At 43.1% G+C, this 26,930-nt stretch overlaps 1 protein-coding gene and 1 long non-coding RNA gene across 5 annotated transcripts in view; one reads left to right on the top strand and one right to left on the bottom strand.

Moving 5' to 3' along the window:
- LSP1 (lymphocyte specific protein 1) overlaps positions 1-26,930 on the bottom strand; it is a 97,538-nt gene that overhangs the window by 38,285 nt on the left and 32,323 nt on the right. For 2 of the 4 annotated variants that reach the window (XM_061610146.1, XM_061610149.1), the window contains exon 1: positions 24,830-24,939. The exons of 1 other annotated variant lie outside the window; for it this stretch is intronic. In XM_061610146.1, the coding sequence (XP_061466130.1) occupies positions 24,830-24,924 (95 nt within the window). In that variant the 5' untranslated portion in view covers positions 24,925-24,939. Of the gene's footprint in view, positions 1-24,829; positions 24,940-24,978; positions 25,149-26,930 lie in introns of those variants that run through there. One more of the 4 variants, XM_061610148.1, reaches the window with a different exon arrangement.
- Positions 12,101-22,860, top strand: LOC133377004 (uncharacterized). Its single transcript, XR_009760596.1, has 2 exons — positions 12,101-12,179; positions 20,500-22,860. It is a non-coding gene; the product is annotated as an uncharacterized LOC133377004 (long non-coding RNA).

The following is a 26,930-nucleotide window of genomic DNA, read 5'->3' as shown; positions in this document are numbered from 1 at the left end:
GCCCTGGGCTCCTGCTGGGAGGAAGGGTGGGATATAAATCAAATAATAAATAAATAAAAACAGGAGATGGGAACCTGGGTTTTTTTGTCTGTTTGTTTGCTTTTTTGGTTCCAGAGTTGCAGTCCCTCCGAAGTGATCCACTGTGGGCAATGTGCTAGAGGAGGGCAGAGCTCAAGCCAGCAGCGGCTGAGGTCAAAGCTAAAAGTGGATGGTGCACTCCTTTTCTCTTTCTGCCACCCCTTCTCTGTCAGTCCCCCTTCCCGCCTCTTCTCTCACTCACTCTTCTTCCCTTCTCAGAAGGATGCCAGGGAAGGGACATACTGAAATTTGGATTTTGGTGTTGACATTGGTATGCTAAATACCAATCTCATTTTCAGAACTGAAATTTGAAATAAACATGTTAATGTTTTGATTCATTCAAAGACGTTAATACCAAATTTACTAAATTATATTGCAAACCATCTGTCCGATACTGTCAAATATCATGTGCTACTACATGTCAGCTGTCAGATATGATGAAACACTAACTGCTACTGTAAGCCTGCTGTTAGAGACTGTCAAATGTTGATTACTGCAAGTCATGTAATACTATATTACTTCATGTTACTTCCAGACAACAATCAAATATGGTCATATTCCAACATCTACAAGTAAAATATAGTCAAATGCACATTTAAATTTTAATATGTCCATTTCTTTAGGTTGTATTATGCTATTATATTATAGATTGTTTCATTGTATTTCCCTGTTTCTATTTCAATTGTTTACATTTTATCATTTATATTGTGCTGTTAATTTTGTTGTTGGGGTTTTTTGAAACTGCTTTATGATCTTTTTCTTGATGAAAAGTGGTGCACAAATACTTGAATCAATCAATCAGTGGAGGGACATAACAGGATACAACTCTAAATTATATGTATGTGTGTATATATATGTATGAATAGATAAGATAGAGAGATACACACAACCACACCAAGCTCTGAGAATAAACTAACACTTTCTTTCCCCCATTCTCTTTCCTAGCTTCACCCCATAACTTTGAGCTTGGAAGGTACATACATAAGAACAAAGGCAACAAAACTGTCAGAAACAAGACCTGAGAAACCTCTGTCTTAATTCATTCTGCACTCATATTTGCTGTTTTCTCCACAGTTTCCATGGAAATAGTTGTTTAGGCCCTGGCAGAAAGCCAGTGTTGTGCTGCAAAAAAAAAAATCTAAATGAAATAATTCATTACACTCTATCATGACTTCCGTCCCATATGCATGTGACAAACCTTGACAAAAGGCCTGATTCAGAAATGTTCTTCATCCAAAATTTTCCAGCTTGCCTCTTTCTGGCAGGAAGAGACAATCACAATTTTGCTAGAATCATTTGGGGTCCCAGTTTTGTTTTTTGTATTTTGAAACTGTACTTTCCCCAGAATTTCAGACCAAGAGTTTAAAGTGTGACTTGCAAAACCCCTCCCACATATAGATTGCATCCCTGCCCTGGAGTACTCTGCTGGGGGTCCATTAGGAATGTGGTGACATGCGTTTATATTGCTATTGTAGCCTCCTCTAGCTGCTCCCTTTTAGCTGGATGTGACTTATTTTCTCTCTATGACCTCAGACTCTCACAATCTGTTGCTATTTCTTTTGCCCTGGCTGAATGGAATGTAATTGAAGGACAATAACTTCAAGAGCAACAGGAGCACAGCAACATCTCTCTCACATACACAAAAGGCTAGAAAATACATGTCTACATCATTAAAATATGGGCTGCCTTTGTACTCTGCCAAGTGGCATCAAGGCAACAAGTTCTCTCTCTTGCCACTTGTCTCTCCATAATGATGTTTTCCCACCATTTGGCTATTTTCCTTTTAGTTCAATTTCAGTCGCAGAAAGCAGATGTACTCATGTTGTCATTATTTAGAATGGACAATTTAGTGTTGCAGTTTTAGAGAAGTGGCACCGTTGTCCTCTCCACATCAAGTGATCCTCACTACAGTGATGCAAGCAGGGCCACCTTCCTCTCAAAACACCAAGAAAGGTAATTGTCTATGAAGCTATGGATTCCAAAACTTGCTCAAGATCTTCAAACTAACATGATATACTGCCTTGACAGAAATGGTCCTCTGTTTCCATCATGGATGGGATGATTCATTACTACTACAGCTGGTCAGGAAATTGGGTTTCCCCTGTGGAATTCTGTGATGAAACCATTTTAAGCCCTCTTCAGGAGTACCTTATTCCACCAGATTAACACTGTGTGAAAAAGGAAGCAGGACAAGCACTCTCACCCCCACCCCACTCCACAAGTTAGAAGGTGACTGCCTGCAACAGGGATAAGCCAGGCTCCAGCATTCAGTGCTCCTCCCCATTTTGACTGCAACAGAAAGCCTGCTCTCCTTATATAGCATCCCTATGCATTTCAGAACGCTGGAAAATTGGGTTCTAACATGAGTGGTGAGTCTACACCAGTAGAGCAGGCTCCCCGCTGCAGACAGTCACCATCCAACATGTGGAGAGCAACAGGGATACAGAAAGAAGTCACAGGGCGAAAGCACTCATCCCCACTACTTCTTCCTTGCAATGTTAATCATGTGGATAAAGCCTCATGAGGGCTTTAGACTAAATGTGTTCAGGCTTCTTTTTTTATTATTATTTAAAAGGAAATTTTCTTCATAGCTGTACATTTCCCAGAATATACCTTTTGCATAGGATTCGTCTATTGGCTGGTGGGATGCAATTGTCTGTGGTTTTGAAATTTCATGGTACTGTATCTTATTCAGGTCATAAACATATTTGACTGCCATTATCAGGCGCACACTACACATTACGGGGAGACCTACTTCTCTCCAAGTCACCCCTGTATCAAGCAGTTGTGGCATGATGTCACCACATTAGTGTTTCCCCAGCATCCAAAGAAGCAGCCAAGTAGGAAAATGCTCACACAGTGACATCACACTATGTGATCCCTCCCACATTACACATTTCCAGGAAAACCAACATATTTTCCCATAATGCACAATTTGGGCCACAGACTCTCTGGGTGTGGACCCTGCACTTTCCTATGTACATACCAACTACATGCCACTTCACCAGTATGCATAAGTTACAAGAGCTGCCTTATTAGTAATTATTGTTGTCATATATCCCAGTGCTGTCCAGTCTGACCTGTTTGCCAACATCTCAAGAAGAGGTATTTCCCAGCCTAAGATCCTTTAACCAGAGATTGAACTCAGAATCTTAGGGTCAAATTACATGGTATGCTTAATGTGTAGTGTGCAGCTATGTCTCTGTTTTTTCTTGACTTAATTGCAGGTGAAGGGGTGATTGTTATCAGGACCAAAGTAAGTGGGGTGGGTACGTCAGCCCATCCACTGACACCAGCCATGACCCCATCCCTGCATGACCAAAAGGGTTAATTAAAAAAGTCTTTTTATTAACCCTTGTAGTCACATGTGCAGGGGGAATTTTCAGTGGGTCACATCTGGGAAGGGAAGAGATAAACCTCTGTGCTGCAGATCCAATAACAATCCCCCCCACCAGTACCTGTAATGAAGTATACAATAAACAGAAAGATACCTGCATACTACACATTAAGAATAATGTGTTGTTTGATCTTATATGTGCAAAATACATGTTGCCTGTGAGCTGTGGCATTTGTTATGTCTGCGTCATAAGTGATGATCAAGTGAAAAGCCAAGAAAAAGAACTACATTGAAAATGGTTTGTCTTTTGATTTGGCCCTGTTTGCACAAGTAATTATCCTAATCTCTTGATTCACTTCTTTTTCTGACTTGTTTGCACTTTCTGGTGAATCGGAGGCAGGAAAGAGAGCTGAAAGAAAGCAATCAACCTCTGCAAATAAATAAATAAAAATGGGATTCTTGAGTCTTGACTCACTTCTGTTTCCATGATAAGTGACGGTAGAAACACTAGTAGGGCTGAAATCTCTCATACGCAAATGTGCATGGAATGCTGAGTAATCTAGAGACTTGAGACTTACCTAGACATAACAGGTCAATTTGGTATGTTTATTCTGATAAAGGCATATGGACAAATGGGGATCTAATTCTTCCTTTATGTTTGTTTTTTTAACAACAAAAAATGCCCATGGATGGAGAACTGAGCCCTGCTCTGTCCCTCATCTTACTTTGCCTGTCTGAACTCTTATCACCTGAGGAACTTTCCTCCTCAGCTCAGTTCACTTCTGGTGTCCAAGTTGCGAGAACCAAGTGCCAATGGAGGCAAGTTGGGGGAGGCAAGGTTCAGCTCTCGTCCCTGACTCCCCTTTTGTTATAAAATTTAGAGCTCCCAGGGATCAAAGTGCCTGCCCATTGTCATGAGCCCAGTGGAAAACTCTTGGCAGAGCGGTTTGGATGAGGAGGAAGACTACTGGGATCCTGGGGAGAGCCCAGTGGCCTGAATAGGGTGACCGACAAGGCCGTGGAGGAGCTCAGTGATATGCTGGCTGAGAGCCCCTCCCCAGAAGTGCTGACAGCTACTGAAGAGGCAACGACCCATTCCCCAACTCTGCCCCTGGTGGACTTCTGACCTCACTCCTGCTCCACCTCCTGTAGTTGATGTGTCTACAGAACAATGGAGGCGTCTCCACCTCCATTGCCAAGGATGCACCACTCTTTGTGCAGGCGTGAGCAGATGGAGCCTGCTCACCATCCTACTCATAAGAGTACTGTGACATCCTCCCCTGGTTCTCCCTGTCAGGTTCCCACCTGCTTGTGGCTACTGCCTTTCACTAGGCACCACCAGGGATACCACCAGTCCGGACTGTCCTTTATATGGTTTCTCACTCCGCTCTAGCACAGATCTCACTAGATCCCCCTGCTAGGCAACACCACCAGTCACGTCCTATAACCAATACTCCCAGAGACTTTGCCTGAGTCTCTCTCTAGCTGGTTACTTTTGTGACTGCGTGCTTATGCTGTTCCCAACCCCCTTGTATCTTTATAGATAACGCATACAACTCTGGGTTGCTCTGGATACTTGAATTGTTATTATTCCTCCCTTCACCGCTGCCACCATTAGATACTGTTTCTGTTCAGCCTTGGTAATTACCTTGCCCTCCCTTCTGGTATGTATATCCCCCAGCCAAGGATCAGGCCTTTGGTAAACCAAATAAGTATTTATTAAATATCAGAAATAACAAGATTAGTTTTAGAATGTTTCACAAGCGTATGGTTTCATCTATTCCTGTTTTGTACTTGACTTATTATTAATCAGAACTCCAACTCCCTCTTTCTCCACACTCCTGACCTCCACCTTCAAACACCTTTCTCCACACTCCCAACATCCACCCAGATTCAACTGTCATTCTTCCATTTATACTCCCAGCTCAGCCAATCATCCAGCATTCTACTGCTCATGTACTCCCCCCCTCCTCTTTCACTCTACTTACCATATGTCTTCTATATAAACAGCACTTACCATATTTACACTATAAGCAGGAACATCACAAGTACCCATTTGCTTACTCAGTCCTGGTCTGAGAGTCAGTTCCCATGCAAGTAGTTTGCTTGCCCTGACTCTTCATAAATGGGTCTATGAGGGTGTGCACTTTGTTGCCACAATGTCTTTGAGTAGCCATGCCTAGCAGTATCTTGTAGAGATCTAGAGACCTGTATAACCTGCAGTCTGATCTATATTAGTCGTGCACCAAGCTCTGCCTTTGGCAATAATTACAACAGTGGTTCTGAGTCTAATTCCACAGAGGGTAGCCAGGATACCCACCATGTGTAACATGGCCTATGCATGCCGCCACTTGAATTTGTCTTTCTTTCCTTTTCCTTTTTTGCTGGTAGTAGTGGCAGAAATATATTCACTATGTGCCTTATTTGAACTGTGTGCATGTGCTTTTTGTTCACTACTCTCTTTAAAATACACTAGAGAAAGAAGATATGTACAATCTCACATACATTTTAAAGAGACAAGCGGCTACAAATACACAAATGCAAAGGTCAAATACAACATATGTGTTGCACATATTTTGTATTTATATGTCAAACCAGTGTACCAGTCTAGCCCTACCATTAGACAAAGTGAAGGTGCCATCAAAAGGCAACTAATTGCTAGTTATTTACTTTATTATTATTGTATTTTTACTGCCAGAAAGGGGAAGAGATGCTTGTTTACTATGCATCTTAACCGGGGGGGGGGGGGAATTTTCTGCTCTGCGATCAGGCAGCAAAATGTCTTGGGTCAACTCTTATTTGACACAGTCAGCCAGGAGCATGCTTGAAACACCCTGGATTTCCTTGGCTATATAAATAGAGGCTGATGCAGGATCATATAATCCTGAGATAATAATCTCTGAAGCCTTCTTGACTATTTGTGTAAACAAATTTGAGAATTCATCAGGCACTTTATTTATTTGTATGTGTATTTTAATATATTTTAATACTTTTTTTATTTGATTCTATGTAAATGAAGAAAAAAACATTATATACAGGTTTCACACAAGCAAGCTCTTTAAAAGCTCCCCCAAAACCAATTCTGCTAGTTTACCTCTAGGGTGTTTTGGAATCTCCATAGGTAAATGCTCACTCATTGCTATTGCAATCCTCAAGCATACGTTGCTTCGTAGAATGGCCTATTCAGTTAGAAAACCGAATGAACAGATTAGGTTGATTATTCAGGCATTTTGCACCCATTAGGTAACTAGAATGGCCGAATTAGTCCCATACGTTAAATTTCTGAAGTAAATCATACCCTCTAGTATACCTTTTCTTTTTTAATGGATGTAGAAATGTATTTTCTACAGCGAATTTCCCAGTGAATATGCAATAATCCAGTGGCATTGTGCAGATGCTGGGAATACTTTAACACAGACTTCCTCTGGCTCAACTTCTACCTGAAACGGTTTTGCCACAATTTTCGTCAACCTTCCATAGACTGACAGCTTCCACTGTGTCCTAACAGCACATTAAAATGTCACATGGTTAATGCCCTGCAAGCTCTGAGCAATGACTGCTTAGTTTGGAGAGGGAAAACTGCTATAGGGTTATGTTTTTAGAGACTCAGACCAACACTCAGTTCAAGCCTCTGAAGGCATGGATTTATTACCAAGTACCATTAATTGTGTTGGAATGTGCTCCGATATTTATGGTACAACTGGGTGGTTTAGGTGTATAGTGCTTTTGCAAAGGCCTTTGCCTTTCTGCTCCTGTAGTACATAGATGAGGATCACATTCTTATCTGGTATGAAACAGAACATCCCAAAAAACCTCCACAGGGAGCATCCTCCTCAGATACAGCAGCCCTGTCTATCCAGCTAGAAGTCAAGCAAACAGCCATTTCCTCTGAACCCATTTTCCCACCCACCCCCTTTTATTGGCTTGTCTGCCCACATCTTTCACACAAAATGACAATTACAGGCCTTAGAGATGAACTCAAAACATGGGTCTGTCCTTGTGCCATCTCCTCTCACATACCATGTCTCATTGCATGGTTCAGACTTCAGACAATGGAATAAATTTGAGCAAGTGTTGGATTCAGTGGATCTCAGTTAATGAACGGCAGGATTAAGAGTGACTGAAGGAAGACAGAAAGGAGATCCAAGAATGGAATTGCCTGCACACATTCTAACTAAAACTTTTTAACTAAAATATTAGCACTGTAGCCTAGGGCCAAGAGGGTGAAACTGGTCACTTAGGGCAGAAACTGACCAATTACAAGTGGAATGTGAAACATCCTGGGCAGAGTCCAGTGGGTTCAGAGGTACAATCACCAGCTTTTCAGAAACTAGTTACTTGCCACAATTCCGTTTTTATTTATTATTTATTTATTATTTGATTTATATCCCGTCCTTCCTCCCAGCAGGAGCCCAGGGCTGCAGTTTCTCTGGCCATATCCATAAAATGTACAGTGGGGTGGGGAACCTCAGATCTCCAGGCCTCTTTAGATGACCTTTGGTGCTCTTCGGAAGCCATACATTCATTGCTCCGCCCACTTTTGCCTCATGCCCTGCCCACCACTGGCATGTGGCCCTCAGAAGGTTGCCCAGAAGGGAATGTGGACCTTGGGGTGAAAAAGGTTCTCTACTCCTGCTTTTGTGAGCTCACAACCCTAGGTGGGTTACAGCGCTAGCTCCATTTTGAAACTGAATATAGTATCTGGGATGATCTTCCCCTGATATCAAGGGAGCAAAGGAAGCTATAGACATGATTTGCCAGGTGAGTCCCTTAAAAGGATAGTAACATATTTTTCAGGTAGAAGGTAGCGACCTTTTAACAAACCAGATGTGGGGGTGCTATTTTTCACTCCATTTTTCAGTATTTATCTCCATCCACCCTGCAGCCACTGTAGTGGTCTTTCATCAATCATTCACCTCTTCTGCAATTGGGTTTGAAGTGTTGGCCATCTGCCAAACTGCTGAAGTGTTTGTTCTCTGCAGAAATCAGAATCCTTCTCATACATGATTCAGTTCATGTCTGCATAAATGATGGGGTTGCAGCTTGGGAATTGTGGCATCTAGATTTATTCATTTCCTCCACTGGCTGGTGAGTGGAAGAAGGCTGAGCATAAGTCTTGTGCAAGGAACACCGGGGCTGTGTAAGATAAGCAATGTGAAATCTCAATACAAGCCATTTAGAAAACTGAAATGCAAGGAATAGTATATCTCATGCTAACTCTTAAAAAAAAGAATAAGAAGATCAAAACCCTCAACAGTTAAAAATCTCCTGCCAGGACATTAGAGTCTTCTAACAACAGACACTGTCATTTGGAAAAGTGATGGGCAGTGACAGCCTGAAACAGATGATTTACGAGTTCCATAAGCATGCAAGGCAAGATGAGACATATTTTAGAATGCAAAATATGAATGATGAAAGGCGGCTCGGAGGAAAGACCCCTGGAGAGACTTCCCAGACTAACAGGCTTCCTGATATAATAGGGCATGTGCTGCTTAGTAGGACACTGAGGATCAAAGCTACGTAGTCCCTGGCTTGCATACATACTATGGGGAGACCAAGGGCCACTTCAAGGATATTTAAAATGAAGTTTAACCAGATTCTATACTTGCACACTGAAGTCGTCTATCTTTGATGCATTTTAAAAGTTATTGGTAGCCCTCATGCAAAGTTCACTAGGGAGGAAAAATCCCTATCACTTGGGGATCAGATGTTAAACTAGTCCAGCGGGCAGTATGCCCAGATTCCTTAGTTCTTCAGGGACCAAGGGTGCTATAAACCCTGAACAACTTTGCAGGGCACTGATTATAGCCACATCGGCACCATGCAATGCTGATAGGATTGCCGTGATTCAATTCTTTCAGCAACACATTGCTCCTATTAGGAGGAAGGGTGGGATATAAACTCTAAATAATAACACATAGATTCTAGAGTGGCTGTAGACAATACAATACTTCAAAATATGTGCATTAATGCATTGAGCATGGCTTCACAAGTCTAGATCTTTACATTGCCCTGACTAAGAGATCACAAATTTTAAGGGCTTTGTGAGGAATAGGATGCCGCCCTGCAATCTGGATAATCTACCCACATACTCTAAACAGTATTGATGTAATGAAGGAAGGTGCCACCATTGCATCTCTTGCCGCATTCCTTATTTATTACATTTATAGCCTGCCTTACTCCAAGGAGCCCAAGGCAATGTATGCAATTACCTCCCTCAAATGATTTTTCAACAACCCTGTGAAGTAGGTTAGGCTGAAAGAGGAAAAGAGAGACAGACTGAGACTTGCCCAAGGTCAACCGGTGAGCTTCATCCTTGAGTGAGGACTTGAACCTGAGTCTCTCCAGCCCTGATCTGACACTCTGACCATTACTCTGACCATTGTTTTTCATGCTTTTCACCAGATGGAAAGAAAGATTAACAATGTGACCCAGGAAGGCATAAGGTAGGAAGCACAGTGTAGAAAGCTCTCCTACCTCATCAAAGCTGTTAAAGGTGTAGGTAGGTTGTCTAGGTTGCAAGGAGGAAACCCTATTTATGAGCTCCCATTCTGCATCCTCCTTACTGTTTAATATGAGTGGGTTCACAGTGCTTTTTGTCAGTCAGTTAATGGGTAGCTTTTATTTTTCTACTCCTTAAATACCCCTGTAGAACTAAGGACATGAGACTGTGGCTCCCTGGCAGCCACATAAGAGGCTACAGCAGCAGGGCAGTCCATTTTTGACAGGGCAACCATGTTTCCCACGTATATACTGGTGAACTGCTGCATCTGTACATACACTGCAAAGGGAGATATCCATCTATTTGATAACACATGGTAGACACACACTGGGGAGCCATGATTAGCTGCAGTTCCTAAACACACACCCGACATATATATTATATATACAGCAAAACGCAACTGTTACATAAATTGTAAATCAGCCCTGTCCACACATGGAGCGAACTGAGGTGGGAGTGAGGTGGCAGAACCCTGAGGTGATAGACTGTACACTTCAGACTCCAGGCAAGGGTGCCATTTTTAAGATTTCCTGACATAACAAATGTTCTGGGAGAAAATCGTGCAGCACAGTGTTAGATGGGATGAACCTTTTTCCCCTGGGGTGCTAGATTTTTACTTTCAGGGAGGTTTTTCATAGTGGAACATTCAAAATTGACACTCTCCATCTGCAGTCTGAAATGGGACAGTCCATTCTGCTACCTATGTGAACTACATGTGTAGACCCGCCTGGATCTCCTAGATCCATTACGCAGCTACGTTTCTACTATCAAGGCTGAGCTTCTAACCTTCATTCAAGTTAGGCACTCAAGTTTCATTGTCTTCACTGGCAAGAAGTCTCACTTAGGACCAAGGTGGCTTGCACCCAGTGACGATGAGTCAGACAGCAGGAGGCAACAGGCATAGTGATACTGCAGTCCATTAACACCAGGCATGCCATGATGAGTCCTTGTACATAATTAGAGGAGTGACACACAGCTTAATGGCTGAATAGAAGGCAGCTGCAGCACTAGTGATACAGCAACCAGCAGTGTTTGGAAATTCTGGGAATGAATGCATACAGTATTCAGTAAGGGGAAACAGCTCATATTCTTACACTGACGAGGCGAATTAGCTATCAGGCTTCTGAAGGACAGGTGGGCATCAAGAGAGGAATGGGGGTATCTCATGAATGCCCAGCTGAAGAAGAATCAGGCTGTTTAAATAGCAGCTTGAGCTAAGCTTGGCTCAGAGCACTTTCCAACTTGCAACCCCAGAGACGGGCAGCACAGCAGCCTTTGTCTGCAAGGCTGGTCTCTAGCCTTAGATGTGTTCAGCACTGTGCACACACCACCCAGTTTACGTATCAGCATCATACTGATTCCCTGTTATTTCCTAACTTGTTCAGATGTAAAAGAGTGCTTTGAGCATGACAATCAGGGCTCCTTGTTCTGTTCCTGGCATTGCCTCTGATTTGATGCATAGTGTCTGGGTGCCTGGAATGAAAGATGGTAGACTGACAGACACACAGGAGAGAGCCTTTTGAGCTGTGGCCCCCAGGCTCTGGAATACCCTACCTCAGGAAGTCCGCTCTCTTCCCTCTCCAATGGTATTCCAGATATTTTTGAAACCATCTTGTTCTGGAGAGCCTTTAAATTTTTTTTGAGGGTTTTTTTGTGTATTATTTTGTTCTATCAGAGAATGCTCACCATGCTCACTAAACAAGTTTCTAGGATTATTGCAGGGGGGAATGGGGAGCCATAGTAGTGAAACTTGTGTAAAACCAATATAATTTTTGTAATACAGATGTGTTCTGCAAAGTGCCTTAACTGCACCGTGTCTCGGTATTGCCCTGTGTAAATGGGAGAGAGTGAAAGCCATTGTGTTTACTAGGGTAACTAATATGCAGTGCAATCTAATCCATGTCTACCATTCAAAATTAAGTCCCACTGAGTTCAGTGAAGCTTATTCCCAGGTAAGTGTGCATATGATTGCACCTGAAAAGTTGTTACTGTTTACCCACTATAGATTACTATTAGGGTTGCCACCTGATTTCAAAATTGTAGTTGGTTAATCACATAATTCTTTAATCAGTTAATAGCTTACATCTGTACAATTTTGCATATGAATAAAGCAATAGTTATGCTTTATGTACAAAAAGTACATGTTCTCTGCTTTTAGATTATACGTGTCTATGTCACAGGAGGCACCATTAAGCAGCATTCGATTTGAGATACAATGGAAAATTCTGCTGCTGCAATGGGTCCCTGTCCTTGGCAATATTCGTAAGTATTTATAATAAAAAGTAATTAATGTTCTTTAGAAAATGTGTTATCCAATTAATTGGGAACACTTTTTGTCAAAGGTTTAATTTATACATCTTATCTAGTAATTGACTAAATCTAATAATTATCTTCATGATTATTTTCATGCATATCTTTAACAAATGCCCTTTCTATTCATACAGAAGGCTGAAGACTGTTTTCCTATCCATTATTTGAAAGAGCATTAATAGTTAATGGCAGAGTTGGACATAGTTCTTAGTAAGGGCCTTATAAATTCTGTTGTTTCTGAAGCCACTATCACATTTGCAGAATTACCATTTCTGCATTTTTATTCCTGAATCCCACTATGACCTCAAGAATAACTAAAACTAGCTCTCAGCAGCCTCTTTAACTGTACCTCCTGCTCAGCTGCTCCCACCCATACCACAATTTCTCCCCAGTGCTTCTTTTGAACTGCCTGTCTAAACCCTTCCTCTCACATTTTAAAAAGAAAAATGGGTAAATGTCATGGCAAGATCAATTTTACAGAAAAAATTCAACAGTTTAAGCAGATGGGTTCAACTCTTGACATTGGCACAATATAGTCTAGTTTGGGGTTTTGCAGAATTTGCTACAACTGCTTGGAAAGCATTAACTGAATGTTACCTCCATATTTATCTACAATTCAGTTTAGTGTACTGAATCAGTCTACCTCCTTTCAGTGGGCGTGGGATTGGGGTGCCACTGTTATTTAGTAGGTTTTTAGACCAGAAGTTCAATATAGCCATATTGTCTCCTGCAGATCACAGGACAAAGAATTGTCAGCATTTGAACCCACAATGACTTCTGAACCTGGGAGATACTCAAAAAGAATTTGTCTTGTGCGCTATTATCCAATTCAGATAAAAACTAGGAGACTTAGTCTAGAAGTTCAGGCGATACTGCTTTAAGCTTTGTAAGAGTTTCCAGGTCAGTACCAAACAGCTGTAGCTCCGTGGTATAGTATCTGCACTGCATGGAGAAGGTTCCAGGTTCAATTCCCCACCCCCACCCTGGCATCTCCAAGTAGGACTGGGAGATATCCTTTCTGAAACCTTGGAGAGCTGCTGCTGGTCAGTGTAGACAATACTGAGCTAGATGGACCAACGCTCTGACTCAGTGTAAAGCAGCTTCCTATGGTCCTGTGCTCACTGGAACTCAGAGACTCTACTCCCATGCTGGCTATGACTTATTTTTCCCTATACTTGTTTTCCCGATTGCCTCCCCACAACTTACAGGAGCCAAGCCTGACAAGAAAATTCAGTTCTGCAATCTTAACCCTAATTACTCAGGAGTAAGCCCCACTGAAGTCAGTGGGATTTACTTCTGAGTAGGCATAGTTAGGATTGCACTGTTAGTTAGCAACATTCCCTTTAACACCAAGAATAAGAGCTACTTCACATATGACCAGCAGTTGTCTCTACTATGGCCAGAGTGATGTTGTCTGCCAGAAACATGTCAAGTGTGGAAGGGGGTACATATCGCCAAGCACATGCTGGAGATGTGTGAAGCAGTCATGATTGGCCATGGTTGCCAAGTGCACATCAGTGTGTTTGGAGACATGTCTCCCTGACACATTTTACTGTAGCAAAAACCTGTGCAACGCTGGTGTAGCTGCAGAAAACCCAATGCTTACACATAAAATGTGAAGTAGCCTTCGTGCTAAAGGTGAGCTTTGTTTCCTTGCCTCTCCTCTGACCTTTGAAAAGGGACAACAAACATAGCTTTACATGGAAACACTTGCTAGGAATATGCCATTTGCATCTGAAAAGCCTGGCATTTTGGAAGTGCCCATCAAGCTAAGGGAGACCAGAATATGCTTTGCAATTGCTGGGAGACCTTATTGCCAATGACTGTGTAATTAATTAGAAATGACACTGAGAAAGAATGGGCAATTACCATCTTATCTAACTCCTGCTTTCCCTTCCAGAGTCTGCCAGAGTTTTTAAACAGAGCCTTTGTTAGATGGTAAATTGCTTCAAGTTGCTTTATCCCAGATTATAATAAGTAAACAATTACAACAATGGCAAGCACTTCTGGGAGATTGTATGCTACTAAAACACTGTCCAAGCTTCCCTTTAAATTTGCTCATATTGCTTGTATGCCTGACACTAACTTATTTAGTTTTATGCATGTAAAAGTTTGACAGGACAAGATACTTCTGTTCATCCTTTCCTCCCCATCCGATTCCTTCACTTTGTCCCCAGCATTATCCCCACCCCTTCTTCAATTTTGCTCATCCGACCTGTCATAGATGGACTTACAGGACACATTCACTGGCTTGCTACTATAGAGTTTCTAATCTTCATTTACATGGAAGCATTTGGAGCTGGCCTCATTGACTTCACTGCCAAGAAGTGCCTATTAATCTGAAATACGCTTATGGAGGCTCACACTAATATGGGATCAAAAAGGAAAGGGAGCTGTTTTAACAACCAAATGTAAATTCAAGCCAATGTAAACTCTGCATTCAAATTTTAGATACGGGAAAAGTCAAAATCAGTTTTAACCATCAGGGTTTTTTTTAAAAAAACTAAACACTACAAGGCAATTGTATGTTACCATGTCTCCTTAGCTGTTTTACTGGATGCTGGGTATGTGAAATTTTGACATGTAGTCAGAACTCTATTGAAAATAATGTTTTAGATCCCATTAATTTAGCTGCGCAGTTGATCAATTGATTTTGGTTTTGGTAGGTTTATGACTCTTGTGCAGGCAGATTGCATCTTTTTCTCTTTGGGCGTCTCAGTATCCCAGACTTCATGCATATAGCAATTCCTTTTAAAACCTGTACAATGATGAGCTGCCACATGGCAGCTAAAACAAGAAATGTGTTTGTATCTGTGTGTGTATATATATATTATACCCTTTTCCCTTTCCTCAGTGCCCAGTCCCCCCAGGCCTCCATCAGTTGCTTACCTAAGTTTTTATAAATAAATAAATAATAATAATAATTTTTTTTTTTAAGATAAGGAGGTCCAAAGCTCAATGTCAGAGTATCTGTTTTGCATACAGAATGTCCCGGGGTCAATCCCTGAATCTATAGGTAGGGCTGAGAATGCCCCCTCTCTGAAACCTTGGAGAACTGCTGCCAGTCAGTACTGACCAGGGCCGGTTCTAAAGGGCGGCCAGGTTGGGCACTGACATGAGGGCCCAGGAGCTACAGGAGCCCCTGAGGGGTCCTCCGCTCCCCTTCTGCGATCTGTCCCCCCCACTTACCTGTCAGCCGGCTTTTTAGCATTGCCCTTAATGAAGATGGTGGCCACAGCTTCCCTAAGGTACTGAAGCAGCTGCCACCATCTTAGTTGATGGCAGAGATGTGTGTGCGTAGCACGCACATGTGCCATCAACAAAGATGGCGGTGGAGGCTTCATTCCCCTTAGGGAAACCATGGCCGCCATCTTCATTAAGGGCAATGGTAAAGACTAGACAGGTAGGGAGGGCGCGGGGGGCCACACGTGCGCATGTATGTGCGTGCGCACACACACACACATACACACGCAAGCTGATACCCAAGGGCCCCCACATGCCTGGAGCCAGCCCTGGTACTGACACAAGAAGGGCAACACGCATGCCTGGTCCCGAAGAAACAGTGCCTGGCAAAATTCCAAAATCCCATATGGAAAATCTGCATCTTCCCTGGAACATACATATTTGTAAAAAATCATACTTTGCATGTGCATGCCTCTTAAGGCACCTGTTTGGGCATCCGTCCAATACTTTACACAGTGATCTCAGAAGAGGCTAGACAAATTCCAGAAAAAACAATGGACTGCACAAAAACCTATGCCCAATAATAACAATAAATCTATAGACTTTATGGTCACCATAAGGGGCTTTGTAGTCTAGAGTAGGCATAGTTAGGGGCTTTGGTAGGAGGAAATTTATAACATGAGGTGGCAGAAGCTTAAGGAGGTCAGGTAGTCCCATGGGGTAGATGTCCTTCGACAAAATCTACCTGACTGTGTTGCATTCTAAGGGTTAAAGGAGGGACCTCTCATTTCTGTCTGGAACATAGATCTATAGTGTCCTCTTCCACTAAGCAAAACTGTTTCAGTTCTTTCTTCCATTGTTTTTCTACTTTAGCTCATAAGACAGGTCTATGGCTCTTTTTAGTATATGGCTGACAGAAGGTTTAGCAAGCTAAGAGAGAAAGGGGGGGCTGGTAAAAATGTCCATTTGGCATTTGTTTGGAACTGATGTGAGATCAGGGCATTGGGCAGAACCACAAGCAGCCTGGCATACCAAACCAATTTATGACCCAGCTTATCCATAACTGGAAGGTGTTGAGGAGAAAAACTGACCCCTCTCTGCATCTCTAGAATTGTTTTAGCTGTTGATGTCAACCGATTAATTCTGGTTAGTCAACTATCCTTTACTAGTGACCTAAGCCTTTTAGCCAAATTTAATAACTTAAATTTAAACACATTTTCATAGTACCAAAACTTCAGTGGAGGTGACACTGTCATCATTTATGATGGCCATCTGCCTGCACAAAGTCCCAGGGAGGGAACAAAATAAAAGGCTCACCCAGTGCCTGATGAGTCGCCATGCATGGCTGATGGGCTGTGTTAAGTTTGGTGGGCTCACGAGCTTAGCAGGCCTGCTAGAACTGGTTATCTCATTATATCCAAAGCAGAACTTCACACGTCTCAATAGGATATAGCTTACACAACCAGAACAAGACTTTGCTTATCAAAAAATTTAACACTGATAATCTATAGCAGTGGTTCCTGAACTTTTCCCCCCATTGGACCACTTGAAGAGTGAGCACTTGGGAGTGCGCATCTGAGAATCTGTGTGCTTGCTTGCTCGCTCCTCTGGGTAGCTGTCTCTTAAAACAGCTGAAGTCCCTGGTAAGTGCTGCAAGGACTGGGACCCGCTGCCTGACCCTAACTCCAGAGAGAGGCTGCAGTCAATCTTGCAGCCTCTTGCATCAGCTCCTGGCTGGGTCAGGGGACATAAAAGCCCAGCTGCCCTTGGGCAGCAGGTCTGCCACCAGCAGGGTCGCCACTGAAAGGGCAACAGGGAGGCCTGAGTACAAGGGTGCTACCCCCTTCTATTTTTTTTAACCAATCTAGAGGAGATTGGTAGTGGGGAGGGCATATGGCGCATGTGTATTTCCTGCGCAGGGTGAGAGTTTGTGCAGTGAGCTTAATGATAGCAGAAAGTCACCAGATGACTTCAGAGGAGTAGATGTGCCCTGTGTGAGACATATTGAGTGGGTCTGATTGTTCCCAATTTTCACAGAGGCCTAAGGGATAACTGGTTCAGGCAGCTTTTGTTGGTGGGCTCTTGTTGTATCCATAACAGGTGTTTAGGAGGAGTCTTAGTAAGGAGGAACATGGGTGATGCCATCCCAATTTCAGTGATCATGGGCAGAGGGAGGTATAGCCATAGGGAGGTGGTGAACTAATATAGAAGATGAGGGCAAAGCTATCTACGCCTTGTTCCTTGCTCTCATTCCTCTCATGGATGGGTTCCTTGTGGCTCATCTGCTCTGCCCACTGACATGTGTATGTTGTTGTTTAACGCCAGATCGGTACACAATAAGACCACTCTCATTCATGATTTGATTGTGGATGAAGGTGCCGATTTGGTGTGCATTACCAAGACCTGGATGGGTGAGCTGGGAGGAGTTGATCTGACCCAGCTTTGCCCACCTGGATACTCGGTGCAACACCAGCACAGGCTGTAGGGATGCGGGGAGGAGCTGCTGTGGTCTACAGAACTTCCATCTCTATCACCAGGAAACCACTCTGTCTTAGAACTGGCTGTGAGGGCCTGCACCTGGAGTCAGGCCAAGGAGACAGTAAACTAGGGTTGCTGCTGGTGTACCGTCCACCCTGCTGCCTGTCAGCTTCTCTGACTGAGTTGGAGGAGGTCATCTCGGCTGTGGTGTTGGAGGAGCCCAGAACGATAGTGCTGGGTGATTTCAATGTCCATGCTGAGGCTGCCTCTAGTATTCCAGCTCGGGATTTCATGGCCTCCATGACAACCATGGGGCTGTCTCAAGTTGTCACCAGCCTGATGCATAGGTACACCCTTGACTTGTTTTGCTCTAGATGGAGGAAGGGGTGGTCTGGAGATAGGGGGTGGTGGATGTCACCCCATTGTCATGGTCAGACCACTTACTGGTGAAGTTTCGATTTACAGCTCCGATCCTCTCCTGCAGGGGTGGTGGACAGATTAAGATGGTCCCCCCCTGGAGCCTAATGGAATCCACAGGATTCCTGAATGCCCCGGGGGAGTTCCCAGTAGATACAGCAGGTGACCCTGTTGAAGCCCTTGTCACACTGTGGAACAGCGAGGTGCTTCAGGCTCTTGACACAGTTGCCCCCGAGCGCCCTCTCCAGCATTGTGGAGCCCAGTTTGCACCTTGGTACACCAGTGAGCTAAGGGCAATGACACAGACTGGATGATGGCTAGAGTGCAAGTGGTGAAAGATGTGCTGTGAGGCTGATTTGGCATGAGTAAAACATCATAACCGTGTTTACTGTGCAGCAGTGAGGGCGGCGAAGAGGGCCCACTCCTCTGCCACCATCGCATCCTCAAGTAGCTGTCCAGCAGAGCTTTTTTGTATTGTTGGGGGTCTGTTGACATCAACTCCAGGAAATAGAGTTTTAGACCCTTTGGAGGCCCATTGTGAATTGTTTGCAAGGCACTTTGAGGGTAAAGTTGCTCACCGCCGTAGCAACATTGATGCCCCATCCACATCTACTGTAGTCCCCAGTGAAGTGTCCAGTGCAACATCTGGTGCAACTTCTTGGGAACAGTTTCAGTTGATGTGTCCTGATGACATGGACAAGGTACTTGTGATGATGCAGGCAGCAACATGTCCTCTCCACCCTTGCCCTTCTTGGCTTATTAAAGTTTGCCGAAGGGGTTTGACCAAGTGGATCCAGTGTATGGTCAACCCATCATAGCTGGGTATCATCAGCGTACTGCTGACACCTCGCCCCAAATCTCCTGATGACTGCTCCCAAGGGCTTCATATAGATGTTAAACAGCACGCGGGGGACAAGATGGTATCCTGAGGCACTCCACAGCACAACTGCCAGGGTTCAAAAGACAATCACCCAATGCTATTCTCTGAAAACGACCCTGGAGATAGGAGATACCTAGCTCTATTTCTCTGTAACACCTGAATTGCGAGAGGCTGTGCAATTCCTGGACTACTGCCTGGATGACGGCCAATAAACTGAATCTGAATCCTAGCAAGACAGAGACGGTATGGGTTGGTGGTTCCCAAATTCAGATAACTGGTCAGTTGCCTGCTTTGGATGGGGTCGTACTCCCTCTGAAACAGCATCTTCGTAGTCTGGGGATCCATCTTTGTCACTAGAGGCCCAGGTGACTTCAGTGGCTAGGAGTGCCTTTTACCAGCTTTGGCTGGTAAGACAGCTGCAGCCGTTTCTGGACTGGGATAGGCCCACTACTGTTGTTCATGCACTGGTAACCTCCAGGCTCTATGTGGGGCTGCCCTTGAGGTTGGTCCAGAAGCTGCAGCTGGTGCAAACTGTGGTGGTGAGACTGCTCACTGGGGCAGGGTATCCCCCACATGTCACCCCACTGCTGAAATAATTGCACCGGCTATGTATTAGCTACCAGGCTAAGTTCAAGGTTCCAGTTTTGGTGTACAAAGTGTTATATAGCTTGGGACCAGGATACCTGAACAACAGTTTTGTCCCTTATATACCCAGTCAATCACTGCACTCTGCAGGTGAGGGCCTCCTGCAGATACCATCTTATTAGGAGGTCCATCTGCACAACATAGGAAATGGACCTTCAGTGTAGTGGCACAGACCCTTTGGAATTCCCTCCCCTTAAATATTTGACAGACACTATATCTGTTATCTTTTCAGCGTTTCTCTTTCAAGAAGCCTTTTAAGTTGAGACCTTATCCCAGTCTGCGTCTGTGTTGGAACTGCTTTTTAATTTGTTTTTAAACTTTTAAAAAATGTTTTTAAACTTTTAAAAAATGTTTTTAAACTTTTTAAAAATGTTTTTAAAGCTTTTTTAAAAAAATGTTTTCAAAGATGCTTTGTTTTAATATATTTTAAACTCTATGTTTTAAAGTGTTTTTAGTGCTTTTGTTTGCCTCCCTGGGCTCCAACTGGGAGGAAGGGCGGGATATAAATTTAATAAATAAATAGATTTTTTAATCTGTTGTAATGTATTCTGCAATTGTAATGTGCTGTGCTAGATGCAGCATGATTGTTAATTATATTTTAGTGGTTCTTCTATTTTTTATATTGTATTACAATTTGAATTTCATAGAATTCAAATTGTTTCTTCTCAGATATGTCACAGATCACCTGAATGAAGCTCGTGGACTATGAGCCCCAGTTTGGGAACCCCTTCATCTATAGAATCTCCGTCTGATCCAGGCAGAAGCCAGTAGCTTATCCCCATCTTGTTTTACAGATTTGCTGTGTCTATGTGTTGTGGTATCTGCATTTGTTTCCTACAATTTTCTGACAATCTTGTCTCAGCCAAGAGCCAGTTTGTACATAAATCTATATCACTTGGTTACTCCATACTGATGACTTGCAAATGCATGTTTGAACCGCTTCCATCAAAATCCAACTGTGACCTGAGGTATATATCTGCAGTGTTTGATCTGTGATTCACACATACATGTCAGCACTTCATGGTGCCATCATAGAGCAATGAACATGCAAGTGTGAGCCAGCCCTAAGATGTATAAGAAGCCACTTCTCTCAGGCCAGGTTTTAAAATGATGCTAAGCATAGTTTTTAAATAAAACAACTTACTTGCATAGAGTTATGTGCAGCCAGAATAACTTTAAATAGGGGTACAGTTCCTGCACAAGCAGTGGTCACATTCCAAGAATCTGTGGCCAGTCTATATGCTGTGTTTGCACGAGAGTGCTGCATATATGTGACACAAGATACATAAAATTCTATAAGAGAGTATTGTGGTTGTTGGTTGGTTGGTTGAAATAAAAACATAATCTTAAAGAAGGCCTGATTGAGAGGATCCTCTGAAAAATATCATCCCAATGCAAGGGCAACCTTGGACCAGTCCCAATCTCTCAGTCTAATCTACCACGCAGGGTTGTTGTTATTTGTTTTATTTAGTTAGTTCTACATTTAAATCCTACATTTCCTCCTAGGAGCTCAAGGTGCCATACACACTTCTGCTTCTCATTTTATCCTCACAACAACCCTGTGAGGTAGGTTAGGATGAGATATTGTGACTGGCCCAAGAGGAACTCCAAGGCTAAAGGGGAATTTGAAAACTGGTCTCCCAGGTTCTAGGCCAACGCCCTAGACATTACACACACTGGCTTGTTAGGTTAAACGAGGGAAAACATGTCTGCTGGCCTGAGCTTTTCAGAGGAAGGGTGGGATAAAAATGGAATAAGAAGGAAGTCCTATTGAATTTGATGGAGCTTGCCGCCAGATAAGCAAGTTAGGACTGCAGCCTTAATTAGTTGGTTAGTGTTACATTGTTTGAGAAGACGTTAGCTTTGACCGAGACCACGGAACTCACTGCAAGTGGAGGTCATTACAAAAAATGCCCATGGATCCCCAGGTACGATTAATATTTTTATCTTTTCTGTAGTACCGGAAATGGTTCAAATAGGCAAAAGTGAAATGATTCCAACTGGACATATTGCATAAATCTGAATCTAAAGTGATGTATACTCACAGTAATTGAGGGATTTAAGGCTTTGCTTTCATATCTTGTATGTATATGAATTGGGAATGAGGGACAGTCAAGAAAGAATTTTATCCAAGCAAATAAATTACTAAGCATGGCTAGTGCCTGAACTCAAAAAATATTCAAGCTGGTGGATTCTGAAGGGTTGACTTGATCTGGTGTGATCCCTACTCCACCATCTCAGACATTCAGGAGACCCAGAGGAAGGGTTACAGCTGTAAGCAAGCACACTGTGGTTGGAGAAAGGGCAAATATTTTATTCAGGAGGTTCTGCAAGCTTTTTGTCTTGCGGGGGGCAAGGGTTTTCTGAAGTTCTCTTGCCCAACAGTCCATAAAAACCCAGAGGTGATGATTCTGAAATTTCTTGCATTATTTTAAGGTGTTGCTTGATCCATCAGTGTTGTTACGCTAAACCTTTGCCATATCCAACAGTGAATGAACATCAAACATGGTATATCTTTGTTTCTCCTACTCTCTGCTTATGAAATACTATGAACTGCATGATATAAGCAAATCTGTTAGGGATGCCTGAAAGTGAAGGCATTTGCTTCAGTGAGGAAACCTGGTTTAGATGCTATTCTGACCTACTCCAGCCCCATAATTTATCATTTATTTTGGAAGTCTTTGCTGTTCTCCCCATCTAGCAAGACATTTCTGTTCAGCTTTGTATTTTGCTAAAAAGGGGAAAGAGAATCTTTATCTTTGCTGGTCTTATATTGCTATCCTTGCCACTACCCCATCTTGCCTAGCTTTCCAAGCATGGAATCCTATATTTTTAAGAGTGTTGGAATTGTATTTGACAGCTTCATTACATGTGAAATTATTTGCATATCCAAGACCAACCACAAGTGGAATTGTTCCAAAATGAGATTCTGTGCAATCTAACAACTTCTTGTGCCCCATGCTGATGAAAGGGCTTCACTTTTTCATTATGGATTCTTTTAACGCAAAATAAAAACCTTTTTTGTTTTAAGGCAGACTGAAACAAGTACTCTTTAAAGATACAACATTTAGGAGTAATCCAGAGAAAAGGGTGTATGCTAATGTTCCAGTGAAACCATTGAGATGTAGCCTGCAATCCAGTATGCACATATATGGAATAAATCCTATTGAACACAATGGAAAATATTTGATTGGACTGTTAAGCATATAGTTAGCATATAGCATATTGTAACCAATGCAAATCAATATTGTGCAGTGGTTTATTGATAGAATGGAATCTCACGTGGGAGGGCCTAAATGTGAAGGCAGATTACCATCTACCCTATGGTCACTGCATTAAAAAAAAAAAAGCCATGGTGGCTCTAATGCAAGGAGGAGCTGGTCACCTATAGGAGCTAGGAGCCTTATTGTGCTCTCAGAAACATGTGACAGTGGGCCAAGTAATGTGGCTCACCATGTGACCAAAGTTTACAGAATATGGGCTTGTCCCACCTGGGATTACAGCTGCCACATACAACATTTTTAAGCAGTGACCACATGCTTTCTCCATATCTGATTTACATCCTCTCTGACCATGAGGGGGTTTTTTTGGTGAGGGGGAGTAGGTTTGTGACAGAAGCTGTTCACTGTACCAGGACCATTTTAACCAATACAGTCGTTTAATTTTCTCCTGCGGTATTTAGAATTACTGCTGGCTCAGCATTAATAAATAGCATTGACCAGCCATAGCACAGAACAGTAGTCATTAACCTTTTCAAACCCAGACCCACGTTTAACCCAAACATGCATTTGGGGACCCATTTCTTTATTTCCCCCCCCCCATATATTTGTGTGATGGCAATGGCAATACTGCTGCTGTGACCCACCTTGGACCAGGTTGCAATCTGGTAGTGGGTCCTCCTAATTCACCAGTTGAAAATCAAGGCCATTCTGTGGAGTAGGCACAGACCCCATCGAAACTCCCTTGTTAAATCTGTTGAAACACACCTTCATCTGTCCAGTAAGCCTGCCGCCTAGGTGAGGTTTCTTAACCCATTCTCAGTTTTAGAGAATGGAATGTTTCAAAATTTGCACAGAAACCCACAAACTAACATTAGCAAATGAATACTATCTAAGTATATCTAACATTAATGTCTTCTCCCTCCTAATGGCCAGCTTGTGTCTCGGTTAAAAATATAATTGTAGCAATGCTGCTGTTCCACAACCTGAAGAAAACCTTAATAAAAAGAGAATTAGTTAATGCCTTTCTCAGAGCACCACCCTCTTTTCCAAAGATATTTGCAGTACAATCCCATATGTGTCTACTCAAAAGTAAGCCCTATTGAATTCAATGCGACTTGCTCCCAGTTTAGTGTGTATAGTATTGCAGTCTGTGCAATCCTTGCATGCTTCCTCAGAAGTAGCTCCCATTATATTCAATAGAATGTACGTCGACATAAGTGTGCATAGGATCACAGCCTTAGTCCTCCAAGGGATTTCAGTTCACCTTTTTTTACTGACAAAAAGAAAACATTTTTTTCACTGCACCCAGAAAGGACCCTTAAAGATTCAGCATACTGATCTCCTCTCATATACCAAAGTTTGGTCATTTTTACTAGTTAATTAATGTTCTGTCCCTTTAAAGGATCTTGCTGTTTTAATTTGTCCTCATTCAAGTCAGCTGCCCTGCAAATTATATTGGCTATTAATCCACATGCACACGCACATACCAAGCTGATCCTCCGAAACAAATGATTTTAGTGGCAGGTCGATCTCCTCTGTTCAGTTAAGGTATTCACCCCAAGTACCAAAACCAGCAGGCTCAGGTAGAGTGCTACGGTACACTGCTCAGTAGCGATTATCTGGGAAAGCGATCAATCAATTTAAGGCTCCCCCATCCCAAATGCCATCACTCTCTGAGTGAACGCCTTTTTCGCTATCTGAAATCCCTAGCTTGCCAATGGATGCGGCTGCTTTAAAAAAACACCAATATTGACACACATATGATAAATAATCCACACCTTTCCAGGGAGAGTGTAAAAACCTCGTTTGGCGACTGGTGGTGGGAGAAAAAAGAGCCCTTGGCGTGAAGAACTACTCCCGTCAGTGGCTCCATGTAAACAAAGAAAGGGAGTCTTCCATCTCGCCCGTGGGCAGGTAAAAAGCTTACCTTATGAGATTCTGCAAGCCCTGCTTATTGGAATTCCGCCTCAAGATCGCGCTGGTCATGGTGGGGGAAATGAACCCAGGGCGGGCTCGGAACTCCTGCCTGCGCGGAAAACCTCCCCTTCCCTCTCTCTCTCTCTCCCTCCCTGCTTTTTAATAATCTTGTTAGTTAGTGTGCGCGCTCGCTTGTGTTTCCCCCCCCTCTCTTTCCCTGTTCAGGAAGTTCTGCAGCTGGTTTCCTTTTGTTTCTCTAAGCCCCCTATCCTACTCCCACCCCCCACCTCTTGTCTCTTCCACCTCAACGTCCTCCTTCTCAGCCTAGTGGAAACGTCAGGGAGAAAACCCTCTCCGAGAACTCGCAAAGAAGGATCCCCTCCCTACTCCCCTCCGATTGCTGAATAAGCTTACGGGGAAGTTTAAACTGTCCGGGCCATGTCCCTCTTCGTGAGGTTTTCTTCATTCATCTTTAAGTCTTTCTCTTTCACCTCCTCTTTCCATGTGTCCTTCCTTCTCTTTCTGATCCATTGCACACTCTATAGTTGTTTCCCCATTACATAATCAGCAGGAGACAAAAAGTACCCCCCCAAAAAAGACACTTGTTAATAAGACCTGAGCAAGGGACTGAAGATGAGTTTATGCTGCTCTTAAAACACGTAGGGGCAATCCAGTTGGGCTCCATTAAACAAAAATGAAGCTTTGGCCCACATTTGCAGCTTACAAAGACTGATCCAGTGTAGTCCAATACAACCTTCTTTGAATTCAGGGCTGCTTGATGGACAGCATTATCCTGTTCCTCACAGAAGGCGCCTTCATGTCACCTAGGGCTCCTTTGGGGAGGAATGGCAGGATATAAATTAAAATAATAATATAGGGTTTAATATGCAAAATGGAAATGGACTGGGGGTTTACCATTGCCTTCCTCTGAGGCTGAGAGGCAGTGACTGGCCCAAGGTCACCCAGTGAGCTTCATGGCTATGTGGGGATTTGAACCCTGGTCTCCCAGGTCGTAGTCCAGCACCTTAATGTAAATTGTTGTATATGATGGTATATGATGACATATGAGAGGGCTGGATGATGTGTTCATCCAATGTACATGTTGTTGGAAGCCGCTGCTAATCATGGCTTTTGAGTGCATGTTCATGCAGTGGAAAAGCCCAAGTGTGCAATGATCGCATAAGTGATAGGCAAGCTGCCCTAACATGAGATGGGGCAATTTACATATGAGAGTATCAAAGACCACACACACACCCAATCAAACCTTTCCAGTGGAATCAATTTGATGGAGATGGCAGGAATAAGATCTAGTCATCAGAATTTTTTGCTGGGTGGAAGGGCAAGCACTTTCAAGTTTTTAGACATAGCAGTTCACTCAGTAACTAAATGTAAAGTGAGACTGGGCAGCCAAACCCTTTTCAGTGTTATGATGATTTAAAGTCAGCCATATGCTAAGGGCTTGTACCCATGATAGTGTAGATGTGGCATCAAATCTGGTACTCTTTCATTCCCCATCCATGATGAAACCATGGAGCATCTAACGGGGAGGACTGTTGCATTCATGCCCCACATGTAAGTTTTCTGGAGGCATCCAACTGGCCACTGATAGAAGCAGTGCACTTTCTCAGTGCAGAGACATGGTGCTACTTGGAATGGAAGAGCAGAGAGTACCTGTCAAGGAAAAGTCCTGCCTAGGCACTTGGCATGATTCACTCAGATGAAGACTGGGCCAAACCAAGATAAAGATTGGGCTATGCCAACATAATGGTAGATCCGTGTCGACAGGTACCATGGTAAAGTTGCAAAGAAGGTGGGCTGACTTGAAATAAAAATAAGTTCTCATTGATGTCTATTGCATGGAAGATTTTAACCAGATGATATAGGCCAGACCTGCTAACTATGCATTGACATCAGTTAGTTAGGTCCTCTGTGTCCAGACATTTCAGATATTTCATGACATGC

Source organism: Rhineura floridana, chromosome 2 (assembly GCF_030035675.1).
Source record: "Rhineura floridana isolate rRhiFlo1 chromosome 2, rRhiFlo1.hap2, whole genome shotgun sequence".
In the NCBI taxonomy this organism is placed as follows: Eukaryota; Metazoa; Chordata; class Lepidosauria; order Squamata; family Rhineuridae; genus Rhineura; species Rhineura floridana.
The sequence above is the reverse complement of the archived record's forward strand: the minus strand, read 5'-3'. Positions and strand labels throughout refer to the sequence as shown.